The sequence below is a fragment of the Abramis brama genome (genome assembly GCF_963993115.1).
Source record: "Abramis brama genome assembly, chromosome: 23".
Taxonomy (NCBI): Eukaryota; Metazoa; Chordata; class Actinopteri; order Cypriniformes; family Leuciscidae; genus Abramis; species Abramis brama.
Window position 1 is genome coordinate 7127828 of NC_139985.1, and position 26201 is coordinate 7154028.

The 26201-nt window shown below is 37.8% G+C and overlaps 1 protein-coding gene across 1 annotated transcript in view; it reads left to right on the plus strand.

The window, feature by feature from the left end:
• The window catches only part of col6a1 (collagen, type VI, alpha 1), a 39534-nt gene that overhangs the window by 11787 nt on the left and 1546 nt on the right, over positions 1–26201 (plus strand). Inside the window, exons 15-34 of the mRNA XM_084101543.1 lie at positions 651–713; positions 1309–1371; positions 1557–1610; positions 1739–1774; positions 1926–1988; positions 6236–6298; positions 9298–9360; positions 9458–9520; positions 9611–9661; positions 9757–9792; positions 11065–11127; positions 20791–20856; positions 21767–21802; positions 22896–22932; positions 24239–24247; positions 24345–24469; positions 24758–24867; positions 25055–25241; positions 25900–26071; positions 26172–26201. Coding sequence (XP_083957669.1) covers positions 651–713; positions 1309–1371; positions 1557–1610; positions 1739–1774; positions 1926–1988; positions 6236–6298; positions 9298–9360; positions 9458–9520; positions 9611–9661; positions 9757–9792; positions 11065–11127; positions 20791–20856; positions 21767–21802; positions 22896–22932; positions 24239–24247; positions 24345–24469; positions 24758–24867; positions 25055–25241; positions 25900–26071; positions 26172–26201 — 1390 coding nt within the window. The remainder of the gene's footprint in view (positions 1–650; positions 714–1308; positions 1372–1556; positions 1611–1738; positions 1775–1925; positions 1989–6235; positions 6299–9297; positions 9361–9457; positions 9521–9610; positions 9662–9756; positions 9793–11064; positions 11128–20790; positions 20857–21766; positions 21803–22895; positions 22933–24238; positions 24248–24344; positions 24470–24757; positions 24868–25054; positions 25242–25899; positions 26072–26171) is intronic.

A 26201-nucleotide genomic window follows, 5' to 3' on the forward strand; every position in this document is an offset into this window, starting at 1 on the left:
GTAGATGAGGTCATGCATAAGAAAAACACACGTTGTAAGCTCCATATATGGTTATGGCAAAGTCATAGGGTGGGGATTTACACTTGCATGTGTATGTTAATAAATCTGCTAACTGGAAATCTACTACACCAGTTTTTTTTTCATGTTTATGGACTCTCATGACTGTATCAGCTGAGGGCAAGAATTGTTTGCATGTTCACATCATATTACTTTGATCCAGATACATTGGAGCTTCTATTGATCCAGATGCATTTGAAATGATCCCAAGTTATAGATCCACATGTTTAGATATCAGAATCTAATTGGATGAGAAAATGTATATCACTCTACTATAAAACATCACCTCAATAGGACTGCAGATGCTCCCGCCCCTTTGAGCAATGTTCATTGGCTGCGTGATGTGTCAGTCAGTTTTATGCGCGGCTGTTTCCACTCCAGCCTGCATCTGGAGACCGGGACAGGGGATGTTTGCCTCTTGAACAGCCAAACACTTACCAAATTTGACATCCAAATTGCTCTCAGAACTCTCAGAATGTTTGTACTTTGTTTAAATTCTGTAGGAAAGAATATACTAAACGAAAAGTAGGATGTATGGTTGTATGTTCTTCTTCTTCTTTATTTATAAATAAACCTTTTATTTCATATTGTAGGGCTTGCAAGGAGAACCAGGTCCTAAAGGAGACCCCGGCCAATATGGATCCAAAGGAGAAAGAGTAAGGGATGAAAATTTGTCTGTATTTCAAAAAATGATGATTCAAAATTTAGAGCATGCTAGAACCTATAATCAGACAGCAATAAGAGTTCTCAGTATATTAATATGTAATTCATTTTTAATATCTGTCCAACCAATATCAATATCCATCTCTGAGGTTTCTCTTTTAGAGCTCAGCAGAGTTTAATGAGTTCTTAGATATGTTTCATTTAAGTGTCTTTTTTTTTTTTTTTTTTTGGATGAATAGAAAGTCTTTACTTGTCACTTTTGATCAATTAAATGCATTCTTGCTGAATAAAAGTTCTTGCCTTAGGAGCATTTGATGGGAAATATGAGTTCATTCTGAGATCTCTGACTTTTGATCGCAGACTTCATTTTGACAAATCTGCGCAAGACATTTTCACAGGAGACACATGAAATTATTGGATCTTTTTCTCAGAAGAAACATCTGAGAAGATCGAGACTTGAGCAAAAGTCTCCATTTGCTCTACATTTATTTACCAATTCTGTCTTAGAGAGATATAATTTGTAATATTTGCTTCTTTTGAGTAATTTCCTGCAGTAAAACATAATTAAACTTTGTTTCATGCTTTCAGGGAGATTCTGGTAAAAATGGTGAACCAGGAAGACCTGGAAACTACGGACCTTCTGGTGCCAAGGTACAGAGGAACTTGATATATTGATGTCTTTTACATCATGATTTTATTTGTCTGGTAAATGTTAGAATATAGACTAGTTCTGTTTCACTACTGGTGGTGTTTGACTTTATACAGAATGGGTCTTTACAGTATACAGTTTTCAAAGGACATTGGCCTATCTGCAATCGCTGTGCTTGTTGTTTTAGGGAGACAGGGGTTTTCGTGGTGCCAATGGTGATAAAGGCGAGAGAGGAGATGATGTAAGTGTTTTCATGCTTTTTTTTAACCTTTTCAAAGGCTGGATTCTACACATGCAATGTAATTACATCTGATAGATGTGAATTTAGTGTTATCTAATGGTTTCTATCATGTCTTGTACTGTTTTCAGGGACCAGCAGGACAAAACGGCCCACCTGGAGACAGAGTAATCAAACATTAATATTTACTCTGTTCTTGTAGCTTGTAATGTGAATGGTTGTGTTTTATGCTGTTTCCAAATGGGGGTCCTTTTGCATTTTTACATTTGAGGGTAAAGATATGCAGATGGTCTGAACAGATGTTTTTTTCTGTTGTAGGGCATACCTGGTGAAAAAGGTGAACAAGGTTCCCGTGGTAACAGAGGGCCCAGAGGCGAGCTTGTAAGTATCCACCTTATTTTTAATGTATGAACAGGCGCGGCCACTTCTAGTTATTTTAGTTGTAAAAAAAAATAAAAAAAATAAACAGTCTGTTATGCTGCTTGATATTGTAAACTGGTATTTCTTATCATATTATTTTAAATTATTGTCGTATTCATAAAAATGCTGGCTAGTAGTCCACATAGTTTTACCATTTAGAACTTTGTTATTCTTCTAGTTATTTACCTTTAACAACTAATGAATCGGAAACACACATTCACAGAAAATAGCTTACTTCCATGTTGTGAAATAAGGTGGATATGATGAGAAAATATCCCACAGTGCATCTTTTCCAAACACAAAGTTAAAAGCCCTCCTAATAATTTAAATGCAACTTAAAATGACATTTGCAAGCCATTTCATTTAAAGGTGCAGTAAGTGATTTCTGAGAATCATTGTTAAACACTGCTGATATTTGAAATCAACCAAAACAAACACACCCCTCCAATTCATTGATTCGCCCACAAAATGCACGGACAAACAATGCAAGGGTGGATGTCTCTTTATCATAGCTGAAGCAAAGCAAAATAAAGCTTTGCGAAAAATAAAGAGAAGATGACGGAGGATTGACAAGGAAGAACAAAAAATTAACATATAGTACACGAGTATATAGCAAGAGTTCGTTGTAAGTCGCCAGCAACACACACTCAAAACCAATGTTACTCACGTATGGAGCTGAAACAACACAAACTCAGCGTCTGTTTTCAGGCCTTTCCACTTCGGTCTCTCCAGTGCTGGAAAGCTTTTCTGATATTAACACTAAGGAACATTTTTTACCTTAAAGGTATAGTGGAGGATTTTCCCGAATTTTAGAAAAGAACCGCCCTCTCCAATTTTTGAAAAAATGCACATGCGCAACACTCTACCTGCTCCCGAGAGGGAACGCCTATTAAACGTGTGCACGAGAGAGCATGCACGAGCCTAGTTCTCCTCGTGCACGCTCTGTTTACAAGTTGCTGTCGGCATGGCTCATACAAGCCTACTTTCCAAAAGAAGATTTGCACTTTTTCCACTATGTCAGAACATTTCAGCGTGATACCTTTTACCATTTGGTCATAAGGCTACTTTAGACAAATTGAGATGTTTACCGTGTCTGCGCGGTGCATGATTTGTGCCAGGGCTAGCATCGCTAATCATAGCTTACATTAACTTTTACTAGCAGTGATTTTAAATGGATTTCTCCAAATAGCATGCCAAACTTTACCTGTCGAGTAGAAACTTCGCGACTGAGGCATCAGTGGGAAGCCCAACCTGTGCTTTTAGCGCACGCCAGCGTGTGAAATATTCTCCCAAAAACACTCTGGTCTTGTTTCTTTCTTCAAAGGTCTTTCTCTTCTTGTCATACAATTCGTAGACACTTTTTCTCTTGCGACCCTCAGACATTTTGAAAAAACCCGGTGAGAACGGCGAGCTTCAATGAATGGCTGAAACCGTAGCTCACCACACATATACACCTGAAAGTGCGCATGCGCAGAAAGCGAAAACTACCTAGGGACAAGCACGTATGACGGCCTTACGTAAACATATCACCAGAATGACTGACAACTAGGAGGACCAATAGTCTTGATGATCCACCCGGAAAAAGAAAATCCTCCACTATACCTTTAAAATAATGTTTCCAAAATCGTATCAGTGGTTCATCAAGTCGTAACAGGGTGAAAGGCACTTCTGGATTCGCTTTGCAGCCCTATATCTGCTATAACCACACTAAGCAAGTTTGCCAAACCGGGTTGCGTTTCTGTAGTTCGAATGAGACATAAGAAAACTACAAATTTGACTTGCTTTACGTCAAGCGTTACAATAGTCATTATTTAGTTTTTCTTCGTTTCTGATGTCACAATACATTATACTTTCATGAAATCATGCAACATACTCTACCTTGTCTGTGGACATCATTCATTCCAAAGCTGGTGCTAGATAAACAGCGAGCGTGCGTGCGACGAAATTATTTACAACAGCGGTAATGGACAATTCCGCTTCCAACCTGTAGGGCGACCGAAGAGGAAAAGTTCCTTAGTGTTGCTTTAAGCTCTTGCCTGATCATAACCTAGTTCTTTTTCCAGTGATAATCCTCTGACCTTTTCTCTTTTGTAATATCTTTCTTCAAATCTCCCTCTTTCTCACTCTCTCTCCTCCCTCATCATGAGTGGACACGCCCCCTGCTGCTGATTGGCTACAAGTTTGTTGTAATGCTCAGTCCGATCCTCTTTTTTCAAGAGGTTTTTTTTTTTTAAATCCATAGACTGTAAAAAAATATGGACGTAGTGTCCGTGACGTCACCCGTAGGTTTCTGAAGAGCATTTTTGAAGCCTAAAGTAGGCGGAGCCGGCCGTCGCCATCTTGGCCTCGCGTCACTCCCGGATAACAGAAAATAGGCAAACAGGCGGGGCGTGAGTGGAGCTGAGGAGCCGAAATCACCTAGCTCGACGTCATAGATATAATCACTGTTTTATATCTATGATATAAAACTGTTTTATATCTATGATATAAAACTGTTTTATATCTATGATATAAAACTGTTTTATATCTATGATATATCTATAAACACTGTTTATATCTATGGCTCGACGTGATCGAGTTAGCTGATGATGTAAAGCCAATTAAAAGTTCCTGTTTTTGCCCTTCGAAATATTATATTATAATATTTAAAAGACACGGCTACAAGTGAGACTGTGTATTGTGATTCTGTACTATTCTGCTAACGTTAGTTGAAAATGTATTATGCAGTAACTTAATATTACTCAGAGTGTGTGTGTGATTTATGTGCACATGTCAGTCACTCTTTCTTATGGTCCGTCAGCACGGCATCGCTCGTCAAGTTCGTAGAGAGCTTATTCAGTCCATTTTAAATTCTGATTTTGGCCGCCTCTCAAATGGGTTATAGATATATTGCCTATGAAGTTCAAGTAAATGCGCTAGAAAATCCGCGCTCATTCATGGATGTGCATTTATAGCATGGACGGAGAAGCGCCGACGCCTGCATGATTTCATCTGACGGTACATAAGCATATTATAATCTATATCTGTTCCGTGAGAGCAGAACGAACGAGCCTTTATTGACGTTTTTAAATCTGAAAACTCCAAAAAGCAACGAAATTGTCAGACATCCATTAGTGCATGTTCACAGAGGAAAACTGAAATACAGCGCTGGTTGTTCTCTCGAACGATACTCGACGACAACAATCCTAAACCGTGGGCGAAGTTAACGTTACTTAATGGGTGTATTCAATTGTATGAAATAATCCCGAAAAAAAAAGCACAAACACTGCAGAGAAAGCAAGTTCAACAGCTAACACTTGCTGAGGTGAAGTGACGGCTAGTAACAACAGACAAGCGGCTAGCATTGACATCAGCGACAACCCACCTGTCACTCAAGTGGCCACACCCTTAATTATGCAGAACTTTAAATATTAATCAATTAAACGGATGAGTTATAAAAATATTCACCCCCCTCACAGTTGTCATGAAGGGCAAAAATAGCTGTATAGACCAAAGCGACATACAGACACCAGGCTGTAAACACGTTTTTTTCTGCTGTAAAATTTGGCATTTTAACATGGGGGAGATACAGATTTGACTCACTTTTGACATCAGCCTCAAGCGGCCAGTCAACGAATTGCAGTTTAACTCACTTCCGTGTTGGTTTCAAGAGAGAGACGGGGAGGTTGCCGCTTGGTTAAATCGCTTACTGCCCCTTTAACACTTTCCCCACCATTGACGAGATCTTTTCAAAGTTTATATTTTATTGAAACAACGTGCAAATTAATCACACACAAGAAAGTAAATCGGTTTCATTTTGATTTCATGTTGACTTAAAGGATACTGTATTCTCACCGATGAGTGAAATGGCTCTGGTGACTCTCTTGTTAATCAAATACACATTTTTATAAGTTAAACATATCTGACATACAATATATTATCCACAGATGTACATAAATTCTGTTTCAAACAAATTCATTTGATATTAAGTGTGCATGTTCTGTTCTGTAAATTACTTTGACAACTTAAGCCTTAAGTGTTTATGTATAATATATAATAAAATATTTTGAAGTCAAGTCACCATTTATATAGTGCTTTATACAATACAGATTGTTTCAAACCAGCGTCACAGTAATAATAAACAGTGGTAATGTTGCAAAGTTCTTCAATTATGAAACAAACAAAAGATTGATAGAATTGAAGTTAATGTGGACTTTTAACTCTGACAGGGTGAACCTGGGCCCCGGGGTGAGCCAGGACGTGAGGGATCATCTGGGCCAAACGGAGACCCGGTGAGTGACAAAAACCATCATGACTTCTTTATAGCAGATTTATGAGTCTAAAGTCCTTTAGCATTACCCTGCCTGAACTGAGACATTGCGGGAGTTCAAATCACAAACCTCAATCATTTTATCATATTTATACATTCATACGCTTCCTTAAATGTTAGTCCAGAACTATAAATTGCAGAATTGTGTAGTATATAAGACATAAGACCTTACACTAGAGCTTGAACATGGATGAAAGCTTATGACCTCAGGACACAGGCATTCTGAGAGGCCCTCTGAAATCTCTGAGATCATTGGACCTCTGGCCTGTGTTAGAAAGTAACTTGAGGAACAAAGACATACGTCTAGTGGTTTCGCCATTTGTGATGGTTTGGGCAGTGGGAGGAGAAAGAACAAAAGATATATAAGTTCCCAAGGTCAGATGGACTCCAGATGGACGTTGTTAGACCAACAAGGCGAGTTCAAACATGAGCAGCAGATACAGTTCAACAGATGTATTTCAATACCTACAAGTATACAAATGTTCTTCCCTGACAGAAATATCTTACACTTTGTGTAGTAAAAGATGGCGTCATTTTAGGATGTAGGGTCGACTGAGTGTCTGAAACTCATTAAGTTCCTCCATCCAGGCCATAATCACATAAAACAACCTAGATTATTTTAAATTAAACAGCACTAGTGATAGTTGTATGTGTCCTCTCGTAAATAATAAAGAAAAGAGTTTAGAAAAGCAATGGAATATATTTAAGTGTTCATAGTATGCATAACCAATAAAAGACCTTTTGGAAGCCCATTACATAAATAAAAACTATGCAAATAAGAAATTATGTGAAAAAGTCAAAATTATGACATAAAAAGTGGGCCCCAACACAAAGCAGAGGGGTCTTATATGGTCTGACTGTTAATTATCCAACTTATCACACAGCTTCTTAAATAAATAAATAAATACATAAATGGATATGATATTAAATTAAAAATTAAAGTGTCAGCTATTCCACTTCTCAAAAAACTCCTTTGGTGCTCTTAGCCAGCCTAGCCAGACATTTGGCTTGTTTTAGAGGGTTTGTAAGCACTTTTCTTCTGTGAAATAAGCTAGCCATACTAGCTTGGCCAGTCAGTGATTCCAGTTGAAGTCGTTTTTTTTAAAGCAGAGACCACGTGTATTTGTGTTTAACTTAAGATATTTTTTAACCAATCAGAATAAAGAGTTTAACAATGGTGGTATAATGTTTTATATTTTATTGAATACATCTCCTGTCAGATAAGTGAAGAATAAACAGCATCGTTTTTGTCTCAAACAAAACGGCTTGGATGGTTTTTAGGCATTGAGTAACATTCATTAGAATGCTTTAGGTTTAGGAAGGACATTGTGAGTGATTACACATGCCAGACCTGACTCAAGATTTCCCAGCTGAAACAAGCTAATCTGCTGAGATTTTGACTTTGAATTCTTGAGGCTTACAACATCACCAGCTGCACCACAGAACTCCATACATGCTAGTTCTGTCAGCACTTGACTTCTCTCTAAAGCACTTGTAAACTACCAGGCCAATTGCGAGCAGAAGAACAAATTTGCGATGCCTCTCAGGGCTCTAAATTTCCTGTGCAGCTTTACGTGAGAGTGTTTGGAGCATGTGCGTGCAGAACGGTTCCTCAGCTTCCTGGTTTTCTCAAAATCATCTGTTGTTTCTCAAAAACAGCATAATCCGCATAATCTTCATTAGCGACTAGCGAGAACCGCCGCCATCCCAGATGCGCAGCTTTTGTGCTTACCAGCGAATCCTGAGTTTTAGTTTTTCCTTTTTTTTTCTTTTTTTTTTTCTGCCAGAGGTATTTTCCAGTAGAGTTGAGTGGGTGGGATGGGAAAGAACAGAAGAAGTGTTCAAATAGGTGGAAATCTGGATGGGTTTCTGAAGTCATGAGCCACTGCTCTCTCAAAGCCTGCTTTTTTACTGATTTAATTCACCCGTGCGTCAGATTCTACTCTCGGAAATGTAATGCTGCGTTTAAAAAAATAAAAAATAAAAAACCAAATAAAAAGTTATATTTTTTACTGAGTCATTTACCAAAAGTATATTTTTAGTCGATGACTCAGATCTCCAAGGCCAACAAAAAGCTAAACATTAGATAACTGTATGATTCCAATATGTGGTCATGTTGTCATGAATGGCTCTCTGTCTTCAGTGTCTACACCCTTGACTCTTAGTGAGATAATTACTGGAGTTTATGTTATTACATTCAGGAATATTTAATTCTAATGGCCCTCTACTCTGAAATGTATTTTTAATATATTCAATTAATAAAATAAATAATAAAAAAATTAAATAAAAAATACATTGAAAATAAATAAATCAAATCAAATATATTGTATTTTTAATTTCAATGTTTTATTATTTATTTATTATTGGACCCTAAACTATAAATATATATATATATATATAGTTTAGGGTCCAATTCTTACTATTAACTACGACTTTTTACTCATTAAACTCATAATAGCTAATAGTCAGTAAGGTAGTTGTTAAATTTAGATATTGGGTAGGATTAAGGGATGTAGAATATGGTCATGCAGAATAAGGCATTAATATGTGCTTTATAAGTACTAATAAACAGCCAATATCCTAGTAATATGCATGCTAATAAGCAACAAGTTAATAGTGAGATTTGGACACTAAACTAAAGTGTTACCAAATATATATATATATTCATATATCTGAGAATTGGTACTAATGTCATGTCTCTTCTGTGGTCTCGTTCTTCATACATTTCGTACACATTTCACAATAATTTCACATTCAATTTGAAAATTGGTTTTGGTCAGTTTTGTTGGCTGCTTTTCAGCTGGTAAGACTGGGAGACTTGACCAAGTTTGACCAAGCTGGGAGACCATGTTGCTAAAACCAGAAAACTAATTTAGGCTGGTTTAAGTATGTTTTTCCCCTAACAGAAGGATGCTAATATATTCATATGTCTTCAGGAATATAATTTCTCATCTCCAACAGGGCGCGCCAGGCAGGGGAGGGGCTCCAGGTTACCGTGGCGATGAAGGTCCTGCTGGGCCAGAGGTGGGTAATGTTAACTAGTCTTGATTACCTGTCACCCTGACCTATTGTTGCATCTACGACTGATGTACTTTTCCTATGTTGAATTTCTGTTTTTTAGGGAAATAAAGGGGCCAGAGGAATCAAAGGGGCCCCAGGAGACAGAGGCCTGATAGGAGAGAGGGTGAGTTAGTCCTGTTGGTCTTCAGAGCTAGTTTTAACTAACCAAAGGCAGTTGTACGTGGCTGTAACAATGTTTTTTTTACCTGCTCAGGGTGATGATGGACCGCAAGGAAATGGAACTGAAGGGTGCCATGGTTTCCAGGTAGAGTACCTCTCAATTGATTAAATATCTTGCCCTCAAAAATAATATTTAATGTAGTATGTTTATTTTTTATGTGCGTGTTTGTATCCTTTTAGGGTTATCCTGGCACCAGGGGAGATCCAGGAGCACCTGTAAGTATCCTGAACCTTACAGAAGATCTCTATTTCAATAGAACTCAACATTAGTTTTCCAGAAGTAAAAATCCCCATTCATTTCTTTCACTGAGAAACTGATATTGAATGATAATGAATAACACTTTTGATTTGTTAAATTATGATATAAATGATTCCTAGTAAAGAACCGTAATCCTGAAGAGTGATACATTAATCAGATTTGCTGGTACAGCAAAATAGTAGGAATCTCCCACTCTTATAGACCTTATGTGCCAGAGAAACGAGGGAGCCGCCATCTTCAGAATATTGTCTTTTAACTTCCGTTTTTGCGGTCGCTATGTATATTTCTATGGCATTGCTGTCCATGAGTTATTAGCTTTTGAAGTGGATTTACTTAATGTAAAGTTAATGAAAGTTAACATGAGGATTGTAATGTTTAAGCAGATGTCTTAACAAATGTCAGTAGACCGGGAGGATTTTAAAACGAGCCGTTCATTTTAAAATGATCGCTGTGAAAATACTGACCGGAAGTCAAAAGACAACAAGCGCAGCGCTGAAAAGGGGCGGGGCTACATAAGGTCTTTAAATCATTGTGAATGATGTAATCAGATCTCCCTGCACTCTCAAACTATTATATTTGAATATTTTTCATGAAACATGCACATCAGTGACTTAAAAATTAGTTACTATTTTATAATTAATAATATTGTTAGTTATTTAAAAAAATATATATTTTACCATTGTTATGGGATGAGTAGTTTATTTCTACATCAAAGACATCAAGACCATCTAATTTTGTTTGTTTTTAATTAATTAGTTGATTTATTTATTTGGAAATGTCATATATCTTGGAGCTGTTGTGAAAATCCCTATTGAGAAAATGATTTGGGAAAATCCTTTACCCTGCACTCCACAACTGAGCATGTAATTCACGTCTGTGGTTATCATGAAATTCAAAATGCGATTAAAATATAGCCTCCATATGGAAGATGATGTTAATACTGAGAATGATTCATATGATTTATTAGTGGTTTTATTAGCATGCCTATCTGTTGATTCACAAACGTCTTGATTCATTAGGGATTAGTGCATATGTGTGTCCCAGCAGGGATTGCGTATCGCAATAGACACACAGCAGCTGAATTTGCTCATCCCCAGCAGATGTAAATCGTCTAGTCTGAGGCCAGACGTTACGAGGAGACGGTGGATGTGCTGACGCAGCAAAGATAATTCATCTGACCTAATATCCCTCCTTCTCACTTGCACTTTCTTTAACTTCTCACTTTCAAGGGTGGAAAAGGAACACCTGGACCCAAGGGAGATGATGGAGAGCCAGGTGACCCTGGATTAGATGTGAGTCATTTTAAATGCACTTGTGCTCATCACACTGTATAACCCTATTTTACTTTTTTCCCCTTGTTTATCTTCTTGTCCAAATTTTCCATAGCGCACATATCACTTTTCTCTTGTTTTCCTTCTTCTGTTTTTCATGAAATTTACTCTTTTAAAGGAATGTTCTGGGTTCAATACAAGTTAAGCACTGTCGAAAGCACTATCACCAAAGGTTTAAAATCTGAGGGTGTGTTTACACTTGTAGTTCGGTCTGCTTTGTTCGTTTGGTCCGGACCAAAGAAAAATTCATATTTAGTCCTGGTCCACTTAGCATTCACATTGGCATTTTTAACACCAAACCTAAACCGAACCTTAAGGCATAGGGATATGTTCACAACCTGATTAGTCATCTTTTATGACGTATATTATATATATACGTATATGACGTGTATACACAAACAAAGATCTGTTGCGAGGAGACGCGGATCTGATGCCTGTACTGATAGGCAACATCGCGACTATGACTATGATTATAGTTCTGCAAATTTATTCTGCAAAAGAAAGTGTCCAATAACAGGAGGGTTTCTGAAATAAAGCAAGCAGTTTTGATTGGTCATGTGATTTTAACATGGCCGCCCCATGACTCCATACAAAAAACTAAAACATAATTTCACAAAATGAACTATTCATTTCTGCAATTTAAAGAAGTTTTTGTGTCAGTCACACATACATCATAGAGAATCCTGGAGCCTCTCAGCGTTTCGGTCGCTGTCGCTAGCGTTGCGTTTAGGCAGCAGCGCACTGTATATATCTTGTTGTCATGGATTCAAGGAAGCAAAGTTCAAGAGGCTGTATCTTTATTTAACTTAGTTTCAAACCGCTAGAAAGGAAGTCTTGAGATGATTTGATTTCGGCTGGGTTATTTTTTTTTGTGAGCCAAGTTTTCTTTTTTTGGTACACTACAACAGGGTAACCAACTTTGTCACTTTTGAATGCATGCGTTAATAAACAAAACGTTTTTAGAGATGCCTAATAATTTAAATACCAGTTTGGATAAACAAGAATGCTTGAGAGCAGAAATTTGTTGCAAAGTTCATGTTTTACACTTTTCTAAAGCCAGACTCTTCAGCTGGATTACATTATTGTACAGCCCCCACACACTTTCAGTCCAACAGATGGGTCTCCAGCGCTCTCACAAAACAACATGTGCTGTAGAAGAGTCACAGGTTTCGACACAGTGCTGTTTTCTGTGTCTGATGATTGATTTAAATGGTGGAAATTGTTTTGAAGAGGTTGGGATTTGGCCAATTAATTGAGGACTCCTGCTGTCCCATTCAGTTTTGAAATGTTGTTTTAGAACAGCTATAACAACTAAAACTAAAACAGCTAAGATGAAACAGTAGAAGTGTTATTGGTGCAAATCTTGCATATTTTTTTGGAAAGTTAAAATGTTTAGATGTTTAATTTGGCCACTGCAATAACATCTCTTATTTTTGTGAGGATGCAACATCCATGTAGTACATTTGTAAGTTTATTAGTGGAGATTGCTACTGTTGCTCATAAATAGAAACTCCTAACCTATGTTTTAAATGTTAGCGCTTTGTACAGTATGTGTACATGAATAATGTATGAATAATGTCTCAAATCATCGGTTTGGGCAACTACCTGGCAACCTCTCTCCTAGCAACCTCGTAGCAGCACACTAAAACAGCAAAACAACACTTAATTTGAGCTAATCACAAACTAACATGCATATTTTGAGTATGGACGTCTTTAAAGGAGATTTCCTCACGTTCCAATTTTGGGCTGTGTTGTTTTTGTTTTTGTTGGTCCCACACATGTACAAACCTCTTAAAGATGCAATCATTCTCTTCCCTGTCTGTGTTTACAAGTGGAAATATTCTGATTTCATCCCAAAATAAACAGCTCTGTCTATCTGGTCACCGTGATTTTGCCAAGTAAGCCATGTTCCTGGATCAGCATCTTTGTTTGTTTCTTGATCAACAGTCCTGTCCAAAAACATAGTTCTAACCCTATTCCTACCCCTAAACCTAACTCTAAACCTACTCTAACTTATCCCTAAAATCTGAGGGATATGATAGGTGAATAAGAAGCACCAAACCCTTGTTGTAAGCCTAAACTTGACATTAACTGTAAACCTATCCCTCAAATCTGATTGGTTGATTGGAATGTTATTCACGTTCACCCTGTTGGTCTGGGGTGGTCAAAAAACCACTAGTAGCTTGACTAGTAGCTTTGATCCTGTGCATTCATCAATCAGACTTATTCCCATCCAGTCTTGGAAGTCTGCAACGACTTGACTGCAGATATCATGGCTAATATTTACATTTACAAGATGATGCTTTTATCCAGAGACTTACAAATGAGGAATACAACAAGCGATTAATCATAAAGAGGCAAATAAACACAAGATGTGCTCGTACAGTAACACAAAGGGCCCTATTTTAACTATCTAAGCGTATGGTCTAAAGCGCACGGCGCAAGTTCACTTAGGGCGTGTCCGAATCCACTTTTGCTTTTACATTGTAATCCTTTTATTTTAAAAATTTGGCATGTTTGTTTGTGTGCTGCTGTGCGTCCCTGTGTGTTTAATAAGCAGAGTGTACGCACGTTGTGGACCCGCCTATAGGCGCACATTACTAATGCGCTCATTAAATACCAAAACAAATATTGCACCATTGACTTTAGACCAGGTTTCTGTTGGTCAATGGCACAGTCTATTTCTGTTGCCTCAAAATAGCAACGCGCCAACAATGCGCCAGAACACACCTTGTTTTCAGACTAGCACGCCCATGGGCGCACAAATGGGCACAAATGCATTTGCTATTTAAACAACGTGGCGCAGGACGTGAAAATGATAACTGCGTCGGACTGAAACTAGCAAAAATCACTTGTGGCGCGCGTGGCGCTGCATTGTGCCGGGTGTAAGATAGGGCCCAAAGTTTCAAACATTGTTCAGAATTTAATAAACTATTGCAGGGAGGGATTAAAGAAAAAGGCATTAAGTTAAAGCATAGTTTTTTTTTTCAGTAGGATGCAGTTAAGTGTTCATGGAAGAGATGTGTTTTCAGATGTCTCTTGAATCTTGTCAGGGATTTGGTGTTCCGGATGGGGTTGGGAAGGTCATTCCAGCAGCAAGGAACAGTGTATGAGAACGTTCTGGAAAGTGATTTTGTACCTCTCTGTGATGAGGCACCGCTCATTTATCGATCAGGCTTCTGGAGGGGATGTGGACTGTTTACAGAGAGTGGAGGTAGGAGGGAGCGGAGTCCGTGGCTGTTCTGTATGCAAGCATTAATGTCTTGAACTTGATGCGAGATGCCACTGATAGCTGGTGCAGAGAGATAAAGAGAGGTGTGATGTGGGCTCTCTTAGTCTTGTTGAAGACCGGTAGTGCTTCTGCGTTCTGAATCATTTGTAGAGGTTTAATTGCACAAGATGGAAGTCCAGCCAGAAGAGCATTGCAGTTGTCCAGCCGAGAATGACAAGGGCCTGGACAAGAAATTGTGTAGCATGCTCTTGCTCTGTTAGGAAGGGCCTGATCTTCCTGATATTGTGCAGTGCAAACCTGCATGATCAAGCTGTCTTTGTAATGTGGTCTTTGATTGTCAGCTGGTCATCAAAGATTACCCCAAAATTTCTGATCAAACTCGCTGAGATTATTGTTGATGGTGAAATTATGCTGTATAGTCGAAGACAGGCAGGGAAGATGAGAAGCTCAGTCTTTGCCAAGTTGAGCTGCAGGTGATGTTCTTTCATTCATGCAAAGATGTCCGCCAGGCAGTCCACGATCCGTGCAGCTACCATTGGATGATCTGGTTGAAATGTGAGTTGTGTGTCATCAGCATAGCAATGGTAGGAGAAACCATGTGCCTGTACGATGGGTCCCCCAGTGATATATGGAGAAGAGGGGGGGTCCAAGAACTGATCCCTGAGGAACCCCCATGACCAGTTGATGTGCTTTCAATACCTCCTCCATCCAGCAATACAAATAACGAATACCTTCTTATTAGCCGACAACTATTATTCTAATAACAAATAAGTGCACTCAAAATACAAATTATATTGAAAGTAGAAAATAGAAATACATGTTAAACTAATTAATCATTCCTGGCAGCAAATATTAAACTGAACAACAGAAACAAACAAGGTGTAAAGCAAACACTTACGCTCTACCGCCATCTCCACTGACTAATTGCTTCTCCTATTGTTGTTTATGTTGTCTAGCTGTGCACTTCCTCAGCAAAAATGTTTGAGGAAATGTCCCGCACATTCGGTGCTTTGATCATTCTGGCCATTTTGTACATCTGAAGGATTTAGATTGCAGCGCTTTCCTTTAGCACTCAGTTCTCTCAGCAGGTAGATTTCAAACTGTTTGTTTTGTAATCCAAGAATCCAAACTTTCAAATGTGCTGGACAAAAGCATGGACTGCAAACTTTGTAATATCACACCATAGATTTCATTTCATCATGTCACTTCCTTACATCTGGAACATATTTGTGGTAGGACGGGGCCGTAGGATGCTATATATTGTGTGATGGTAGGAATATTTCAATATAGTTAATGTTGAGTTTACATTGTTTTTAATTGTTTATTGTTTGAATACAGACTTGCAAATATGACTAATCAAGTCAGTTTTTAAAGTTAGAACTATCCATTTTATAATATTTATTTTATTGTTTTGAGTCTGTTTATTGTTTTTATGTTTTTTAGTATATGAGACAATATGAGATTGTTCAATTGATTTTTTATTCCACCCACAAAGTTCAAAATGAAGGAGAAACTTTATTTTTAACCCATAAGTCAACTAATCATCCAAAACAGACATTATCACGTGGTTATTTTTATTATATATATATTTATACCATGGTCTGTCAGAATATTTTATTCTGATTGCCTGGAAGGTGTGCATTAAAAATGGTTTAATGCATAGGTAGTTCCAGTCAGTTTAATAACCATTCTATATTAACGCACTGCTTTCATTAAAGCACACACACCTCACTCATACACAGAGATCGGAGATCACACTGCGCACACACAGAAGCATTGAGGAGCACAGAAACTTGTCAAAGTCTGCCCTGTAACTTTTATTAATAAAGTAGCTTTGCCACTGAATCTCTACATTATACTTCTCAGAAATGTCACTGTTTTTGAAGTAATTTAACTCACTGCTTCATTGTTAGAAGGACATAGATAATTCACAAACACATCTAATGTATCTCTCTCTCAATCTCTCAGTAATTAATTCAAATAAATGTTATAATTCAGTCAAATAAAAGTAATCTTACCACACTTTATCTCTGTGTGTGATTTAAAGGGGGCAGAATGCTCATAGCTGGCAAAAATAACTGCCATGTTAACCCTTCCAGCCAAATTTTGCACTGTAAACATCAATAACGGCTTCATGTTTTCAGTGTTTGCAAGTGATCATGATATCAGCAGGATAATCTGCGTCTAGGTGTGCAGTTCACGATTTGGATGCACTTTGCCTCCGCTTCGAGTTGGGTGGTTCTTTGCCTTCACGTTGTACTTTAAAATCTCTTCAAGTAATGCACACCAGCTGTGGATTATACCATATATAATAAAATAACCATGATATGACCATGAGGTTTTGTTCATAGCACCCACAATTGTGTGGGATGTTAGTCGAGTGACAAGGTGAATGCCGGCTGTAAACATATCACACATACTTCAAAGCGCTGATTTTGACACAAAACAATTTTTAGTCTCTTCATTGTGGTTGTACAAGCCGACGCAAAATAGCAACAAATACATATGCTCACAAGCTTTCATCTTCAGTCATCTGGAGTCGATTTTTGGTGATCTAACGCCCAGACAGCTTCACTATTCATCATTGTGTTTGTCTTTGTCCATGCAAAACCAAAACCTTCAAGGAAGTGGTGGAGACGTGCATATGTGGAAGAATTGTTTTTCATCTGTTGGCTGTTCATGGTTCTTTATTTAAAAATGATGTTCTAATTTTAAAATGGTTGGTCTCTCTCACACATTAGGAGGATAGAGTGCCAGATTTTTGTTTGTTTGTTGAGCAGTGATTAACTGCACCCTTGAATGTTTGGGCTTCAGAAAGACCACATGATACAGGATGTTTACAAGCCACACACATTTTGCAGCATATGTCTGTAAACTGTTTACACTTAGTGATCTTTCTATTGAAGACATATACCCTTTCTGCAAGACTGTTTGCTAAGACAAGCAACACTAAACTGTAAAAAACAAACAAAAAACATTAAAGACCATACATCAGTTTGAGGATCCAGTGGAGTTACGTGGTTTAGTCACAAGCATTTTAAATATTTGCAAAACCCATAGACAGAGTTAAAGGGTGACAAATAGTAATGATTTATGAAAAAAAAAATATATATGGAAATACAAAGTTTCCATACAGTATATAGTACCCAGTGGTTTCTTATTGGACTATGACGTTAATGTCCTCTATACTGCCTCTTGTGACAAGGATGAAAATGCACTTGCATGTTGTTCTGAATTGTGTTCAGACACATTTCAGAAGACAACAAACTTGTTTAGCTAGAAGAGTTCACTTAGAGCATGTTTTGAGCCTAAAACATGAAAATGCAATGGCTATTTAGACAGATGCACTCAAAGTTCAGCAATTTACGATAATTAGAAACCTACCCTTGTGTTTATCACCTCTCTGTAACTCTCTTCAACTACTCACAAAAACCTAAAGACCCCCTGTAAAAAGTTTTGAGTAGTTTACCATACTAGCATTCATCTAGAATGCATTTAGAATCCAAAAGTAATCATTAGCAGAATTGCAGTGCCCATAAATTAAAATGTTTATCACGTGTTTTACAACAGAATTTTAAAGAATGGCCAGAGGCTCTTTCTTATAACCATCAGGTCTGGAGGGAATAATACAGAAAGAAGAACTCTTTAACAATCTGAAACAAACAATGATTTAAAGTAAAGTTAAACTGCTGTGATTGAAAACACACTTGAATGTTTGGGCTACAGAAAGGCCTTTATTAATCAAACACAATGTTTGCATGATATATAAACATTTTGCATAGTGATCATTCCGGTTAAGATATTTCTGAAAACTTCTTTTAATATTGGTGTTTGCTAAGTCAACCAAGGTTACTTTTTCTTAAGGTTTTAAATAATATGCAACCCATCAATTGTTCTTTTTTATTAATACTTTTCTAATCAGTTGAGCATGATAGCCACCACCAGAACACCCTGCATAGCAACGTGCTATGAACCACTCAGAACACTAGCATACAGTATGCTAGCAATCTAGTTTGAGTTCATTGCATAGAACCCACTGTGGCTGAAACAAAAAAAAGTTTATAGCAACCAGCTTGAAGCCTGATCTACTTTTTATGGGAAAGGAAATTTTATTTACTTTGCTTCTCCTAGTAAAGCTGTCAGGTGATGTGTTGGCTTTAGCTGCATTTGTTTGGAGCATTAGCATTCTGTTGATTATACATGTTAGCAGTGGAATGCGTTTATTTTTCTAGGTAAACATGTTCTTACTTAGCCAAATTGATTTAAAGTTTACAGTTTATATGGTGTGTATATGTTATTTTGTATACATTTTTATTCAGGGCCTCACATCTGCTCCATATGAGCCATGAAGGTGTTTTTCCTTGTGTTTGGCTCTATCTTTCTGCTGGCCAAGACTGTTTGGAAATGTTTTTCTGTGCTTGTAAACAATTGATTGGGCTCCTCCGGCCTCTCCCAAACCCGAGGGGCCTACATTTGGTCCAGTATCTGTCAAGGTAATCACAATGAGCCATAACAATATTGGCATGACGCCATCATTTAACCTTGTCCTGTGAGCTAGGAGAACATCTGTGACTGTGACAGTTGTGGACTTTGAAGTGAGGAATTTGAAGGTAATTGAAGCAGCATGGGAGAGACAACTTGTAGTGGGGACAGGTGGTTAGTATTATCTCACCGTCTGACCGTGATCTGGCACGAGACAGAAATAAACATATCTGCTGGGCTGGTGGCAAAACTGTGCAGAGACAGCTGAATTAATGGAGATAGTTGTCTCGGAGGGTTTTAAGCTGATTGCGATGTTCATAGTATTGATATTACAGTGAGGTCCAAAAGACTGAGGCTGGGATTAAGAGGCATATGAATAGATTTTGAAGATTGATTGAGTATGTGAATAGATTGAGTAGATGAAGTCCATCAACATTCGATAACTTTAGGCAATTTTGATTTATATGCTGTTGAATGTTTGATGATTGCATTAGCGTGTTCTATCACTTGTTTCGGTTTCTTGTTTGCTTGTTTTTGGATCCAGAGATTCTGCACTCTTTCAGAAGATGCATAATAGTACCCCTTGTCTAAAACAGTGAAAACATGGATTGCCGGAAAATTCCATTAATGGTGGGCAAGTGTTGTTATAAATGACAGAAAATTTCACCACAGGGCTCCAGACTAACTTTTTTATACTAGGAGCTCTGTAGCCCCTTACTGAAAATTTTTAGGAGCACAAGCAGAAAATTTAGTGGCACAGCTTAAACAGTATTTTTGTGGTTTGCAGACACTATTGCATATCGTGATTAGAACAAAGCACTTAAGAATAAAGAACTTACTACAATCCTCAGCTGGAGCCGTTGCTCCTCGAAATGAAACTAAACCGCAGGTATATTTCCCAGGATTATTATTACGATAGTATTATTCCTCACAATTTGGGCAAGACGACGTAAAGTGCACAAGTCTGATTAAACTTGATGTGTTTTATCCAGCTGATGTGGGCGTTGACACGTTTGCATGGATTGCCTCAGATCATTTGTGTTTAAATAGCGCGCTCTCCGTGGGCATGGTCACATTAACACTTAATGAGATGTAATGAGAAGACTGGCATCTCTCTCTTTTCATACAGATTACATAAACTTAGAATATTTGTTTTTTTATATAAATTGTTTCATTCAAAAGAAGAGAATTCAAGCTATATGCCGGTGTGTCTGTATGCCTGTGGGACTGAGTATTCGGACATTTTCGGACGCGTTTCAGAATGGACTTCACTGACAGAGAGAAGGCAGAACTCGCATCATGTTTAGTTTCTTTATTTGGCAAAAAGCACAACACTTTGTTTTTATTGTGAGTATACACAAAAAAATAGACACTTAACAGGATCGAATGATAACACTTATATGTAAGATCAAAATCGAGTATTTTGAGTCTCTTTTGCACTGATAAGAAAAAAAGCGAGCAGATCACGCCGGCGTGATTGCCGACCCCAGGGGGTTAAATCAACCTGCAATACAGTAATTAACATTATTGTTCTAAAGTTCTACAGAAAGTATTTGGTAGCACTGATTTCTTCACTGGACCTTCCAGCACTGTGTAGTAACCGTGTCGTGTGATCTTGCGATTAGCTCGGGCGCTGAGCTGTCTATTATTGATCCAAAATAATACACGGTCCGTGAAGCACAAATGAGTAGCGCAGTTTCGTTCCGCTTTCATTTCGTTTGCCATTTGATTTTGGGCAATGTTGTGGTCGCACCAGTGCCACCTCTAAAAAATTTCTGGTCGCGCCGGCATTGGGCAAGCGTTGTCATAATTACAGAAATGGTGGGGAAAGAATTAAAATGGTACAGCTACTTATAACACTGTATACACTGTATTTTCCAGGCTAAATGTTCATATCTTGTTTTCCACAGAACAACAGCCCAGGACCACTTGGGCCTAAAGGACCCAAAGGTCACCGAGGACCTGAAGGAAATCATGTAAGTGTGAATGCACCATTTCAATGTTTTCAGTGTTTACTGTATTTTTCCCTACTTTTGTAAGAGTTTAATGATAAAAATGGTTATAGTTGTTCATATTGTGATTCATGTTCTCCAATGAGGGTTCATATGAGCATGATTTTCTGTACCATGTGCTTATGTCAGAATCCTGACACACTTTAAATAATGTATCTGTATTCTGAATCAGTGAAACATAGACATGCCGATCTGCTGTTGGATTGAATGCCTGAGATCCAAAGGCGCAAGAAAGTTCAGTTTCAACCTTTTGTTGAGAAATACAATGGAATGTAATCAACAAATCTACCCCCAGAATTTTGGCTAGATAATAGTTAGAAAAACAAATTTTATTGTTCGCTTGATATAGAATCAAAATAAAAACAATTAACATGCTCACTTAAGCATAAAGCATGCCAGAAAACCTGGACCTGAACTTGGTTAAACATCTTTAATAAATTACATACAATCTCATTAGATACATTTAGAAGGTGATTGGCATTATTATATTTTCAGAAGTAAACAAGGCTCTTACACTGTCCAGAGGAGCCAAGAGAGGTTTTTAAGTGTAGAAATCTTCAGTTATGTAGAACGACATTAAACAGCCATGAATTATGGGTGTGTGGGAAGGGAAATTTCTCTCAGCCTGCAATTTCGTGATGTTCCTCTTTGCCACTGGATGACATCCAGAGAGGAGGAGACTTGACTGTCTCAAAAATGCTCTTATTTGGGAAGAGATTCAGAGCTTCTTTGCTCTGGCAGAATTACATCTGTGTAGCATGTAACAAAACAGACACTGACCCTTTCAAAGACCTGTTTATGTTGTTCGATACTAGTACAGAATGTGTCTTCATGTGCACATTGTATATTTCATCTGTCTTGTATTCATGCACAGGGACCACCAGGACCACCTGGGCCTCCAGGAGCAGATGTGAGTGAGTTTGATTTGAATAAGCTGGGTTTTGCTGAATGCACAAATCAAAGAAAGCACACATTATTGGATATAATCTAATGCAAATTTTCCAGCACAGTTTCCTGTATGAAGGGACAAAGAGGGTGACAGTGCTCTTGATAATAAATGGTCCTGGACATTCCACAATTCACTTTCCGTTATTTTTGTGAATTCCACATCGCTGATAGCCAGTAGCTATGGTAATCTCTAGCCAAGGCCCAAGCACATACCAGATTAGTCTTTTTGTGGAATAAAAGCATCCTTTAATAGCACACAACAGCTGGCTTGTTCCAATTGTATCTGCAAAGAAATTGATGCACGACACTATAGATTTGAAGTCTTTAAGATTGACATTTGAAGGGTTTATTTTGTAAAAAAAAAAAAAAAAATCCCTGAAGGCTACTTGTAATGTGTAATGTTACCCTGTGTACCCTCTGTGCTGAAATGTGGCGTATAAACTGTTACGACCAGACTGATGAGGGACCTTAAACTTCAGCTGTTTGTTCCTGCTGCTCTTCCTTCAGAAGGATCTGCAGAGCTGTAGGTGCTACACAGCCAGGACACAACCGGACACATTTTACTCATAATATTAGTTATTCTGGTGTTCAGGAATATCTCTTTATTACTGTGACAAGTTTCTGAATACCAAATAGGCAATGTAAAAGTGACCGTCATGTGTACATGTATCCAAAGTATCTGTATCTGATGATGAGTCAGCTTTTTTTTCCAGTTTAGTTTCAAATAAAATGGTCTCTTTTTTTACTGGAGAGAAAGATTTGCATATTATTTGATTAGTACAATGATCTTTTTTTATCAAAAGATTGGGGGGAAATTGATTGACATAGTATGTGTTTTCATCCCTCAGCACAAGAGGAAATACACTTTTAAAAAGTTTATTTGTAGTAATTGCAAGTCTCTGGGGAGCGTTGTGCAGAAAGTGCAGAATTTCCTGTAATTAAAAAAACATGGACTTGTGGCTCCATTTTGTGATACAAAATGGCGACAGAGAAAATCAGTTGCAGAGGCAGCAGTCTCTCTTCATTAATGTCTCTCTCTCTCCCTCTCTTTGTAGGAATGTGAGATTCTGGATATCATCATGAAGATGTGCTGTGAGTAGACCTGTTTTTGTATTTACTCATGACTCACTACTCCGTTTCACTGCCTCCATAAAAGGTGACCTGCCTGTGTCGCCCACATTGCTTTAACACCATAATGTCGACTCGTGCCATGAAGTGATGATACAGCAATCCACCTAGCCAGCTCTCAGTGTTCACAAAACTTTGCAGGCCAGTAGAGAACATGCAAAAACACACTGAGATACTTTGCCTCTTAGTAATAACCACTATTCATTTGCAACTCAAGGAATATTTTAGGCCCTCTACAAAATCTTGATTTTCTTGAGCAAAGCCGATTTCAGTATACAATACTGTGTGTGTGTGTGTAAATGTGCTTTTTTCCCCCAAAACTCATGCATTCATATGTATAATATGCATGTGTAGATCCACTTAAGTTGCACAAAGTATTATGGCAGTTTTTAATTAATCAGTTTATGCCCAAGAAGCATGTTTATTGTTTTTAGCTATTCATTATTTTGTTTTATAACTCTTGCTGGAGCCATAGCCTTTAACCCAGAATGGATTCATATAAATGCTCATAATGTGCATGTTTATCATAAATATTAGTTTTGGAAGCTTAACTTAGATATTTAATATCACCATCTGGGCTTGTGAAAACAGGACATAATCCAATTGGAGAGAAAACACTGATTCTTTGAACAGAAGTGTGTAAAAGTTCAGTGTGAAAGTACACATCAATTTGAAGGAATAGGATTTGACAGTATCAGCCAATCCGATGCAATGGCAAGAGAAAAAGCAGACGAAATTGTCCAAAATAAAATAAAAATCTGTTTCAGCCAACAAGACAAACATCCAACCATTCCCTTTAGATTAGGCTGCTTTAGAGTTTTACCATTTATTTTTCCTCCCAAATATAACATTACTTATTACTAATAACATTACTTGCCTAGTTCTGTCTAGACCTTCACCGTTCGAGTCGGTTTTATTTTATATAACAGAGGATTTAAATAGGCCATTGTTCTATTCATTGCCACCACAGATTAAATATGATATGCTCTTCTAAATATTCTCCTTTTGGGTTACAAATTCAAAAATAAGAGAAAAAAATGGTCAGGTATTTAGGTCAGAGCATTAACTACTTTTTTAAAATCATAAATGAACAAACTTTTATGAAATCATATTATTTCCAGACCAGATTCTTCCATCTGTAAAATAGCAAAATTATTGTGGATTCCTTACTTTGAATGTTTTGATAGATCATACGTTTCTGATCTGCCTAATATTGGCAAATTTGATGCAAATGTAATGTGTTTTCACTTTCTTTCTTTCTTTCTTTCAGCTTGCTGTGGTAAGTCCCAAGACTTTGAAGTATATGAGAAATATTTCAAACTGTTTTATTTAGTGTTCTGCAATGCCATCTTCCTCATATACATGTGTTGTTTAAGAATGCACATGCGGACCCCTGGACATTGCTTTCATTGTGGACAGCTCTGAGAGTATTGGTGCTTCTAACTTTGCCATTGCTAAAGACTTCATTGTGACGGTGATGGACAGACTCAAGTTAAGACAGGTATTTATTTTTATTTGTACTATGAGACTCATTAACACTTCAGTTAACTTGTATTTATTGGGGCTGTAATCATGATAGACACTGAGAAAGACTCAATCTCCGTCATATTCAGATTAGTGGTAAACCGTTATGGGTTTCAATGGTTGATTCTTAAAATATTACATTTGGTCCCCTTTAATCTTGAAGATGTGGTGGTTACATACTAGATGCATGGGCTTTTCTAAATGAGTTCCACATTCTAATGATAATAGATGTATTTAAGTTGAGTTTCCTATTTCTTTTTTGCAGTTTGGTGCCAATGAGTCTCGTATTGGCGTGGTGCAGTACAGCGGTGCTAGTGCTCAGGAGGTCGTACAGCTTGGTGACCCCAACATTAAGACCCTGACAGACCTAAAACAGTATGAAATATCAATGTTCTTTTGTTTTAAAAGCCATAATCTGCACACATATGGTAATAACAACTTCAAGTTACTCTTCTGTGGCTTGAAGGAATTCGTTCCTCATCAGATGAGCTTGCATTTTGTGTGCATGTCTGGCATTGTGTCTGAAGAAATAAAGAAAAATGATCTCTGTCCTTCACTTTAGAGCTGTGAAAGAGTTGCGCTGGCTAGCTGAAGCCACGTACACTGGAGAAGCTCTGGACTACTCTCTAAAAAACATGATTAACAAGATACTGACGGAGAAGAGTGTGGTCCTTGTCCTAACTGATGGACGCTCTGACACCAAGAGGGACAGAATGCCCCTAAACGTGCTGTGTGGCAAGGGACTGAAGGTAAACCTTATACAATTGGACAACCAAGGCTCATAGGAAAAACGTGCCTCTACTCCAAAACGTACTTAGCATACAGTACAATTCACTGCAGTTTCCAGCTGAAATAAACACTAGTGGGAGTAAACCCCAACAACTTTTATTCCTGTTCACACACATTCTGTTTACCAGCCAGATTATTGATTAATAAACAATACTATATGACCTGGCCATTTTGTTGCGATACCATTTCCAGATTCATGTTCATCTGTTTTAGATAAAGCTGAACAATACCACTCATTGGATATTTAACTTTGAAAGCGTCGCGAAACATGCAAGAAGCGACGTAATATATATTTGCAGAAATGTTGCAACAGGAATGTTTTTCCAATTAGCCTGGGTGGAACTTGGAGCTAATGAGCTAACGTTGTTGTGTGGATCTTTGAGGATGAAATGTACAGAAACGGTTTCCACCGAAATATAATTCATTATTCAATTATTTGAATCTAATATGCTGCAGACGTAATGCCATGATGTTTAGTTAGGGAGAACTTGTGATCCAATGACATTTCATGTTATTGGGATCCAAGTATGGTCCCATGAAATGAGGTTAAATGAAATTCACAACCAGAAATGATTTACTGGTAGATGGGAACCTTGACTCACTTCTGGTTTCTGGCAGGTTGGTGGCATTGGAATCGCGGATTATGTCGAAAGGAATCCCAATCGAGAACAGCTTGATGAGGTTGTGTGTCAAGATGATCCCAGAAAAGGTTTCTCCTTTGTCCTGAACAACTTTGGTCTTCTTCTGGATGACACTTTCCTGCAAAACCTGACTGAGAAAATCTGTGAAGGTAGGTCAAATACAGTCTCTGCTGCAAAATTAGGGTGCTTTATGAGTTCTAGATCTGATTTTGAGAAAGCCTTATTTATTACACTGTGCTTTTTTCACAGACAAGAAGTGTCCAAATTATACTTGTCCAA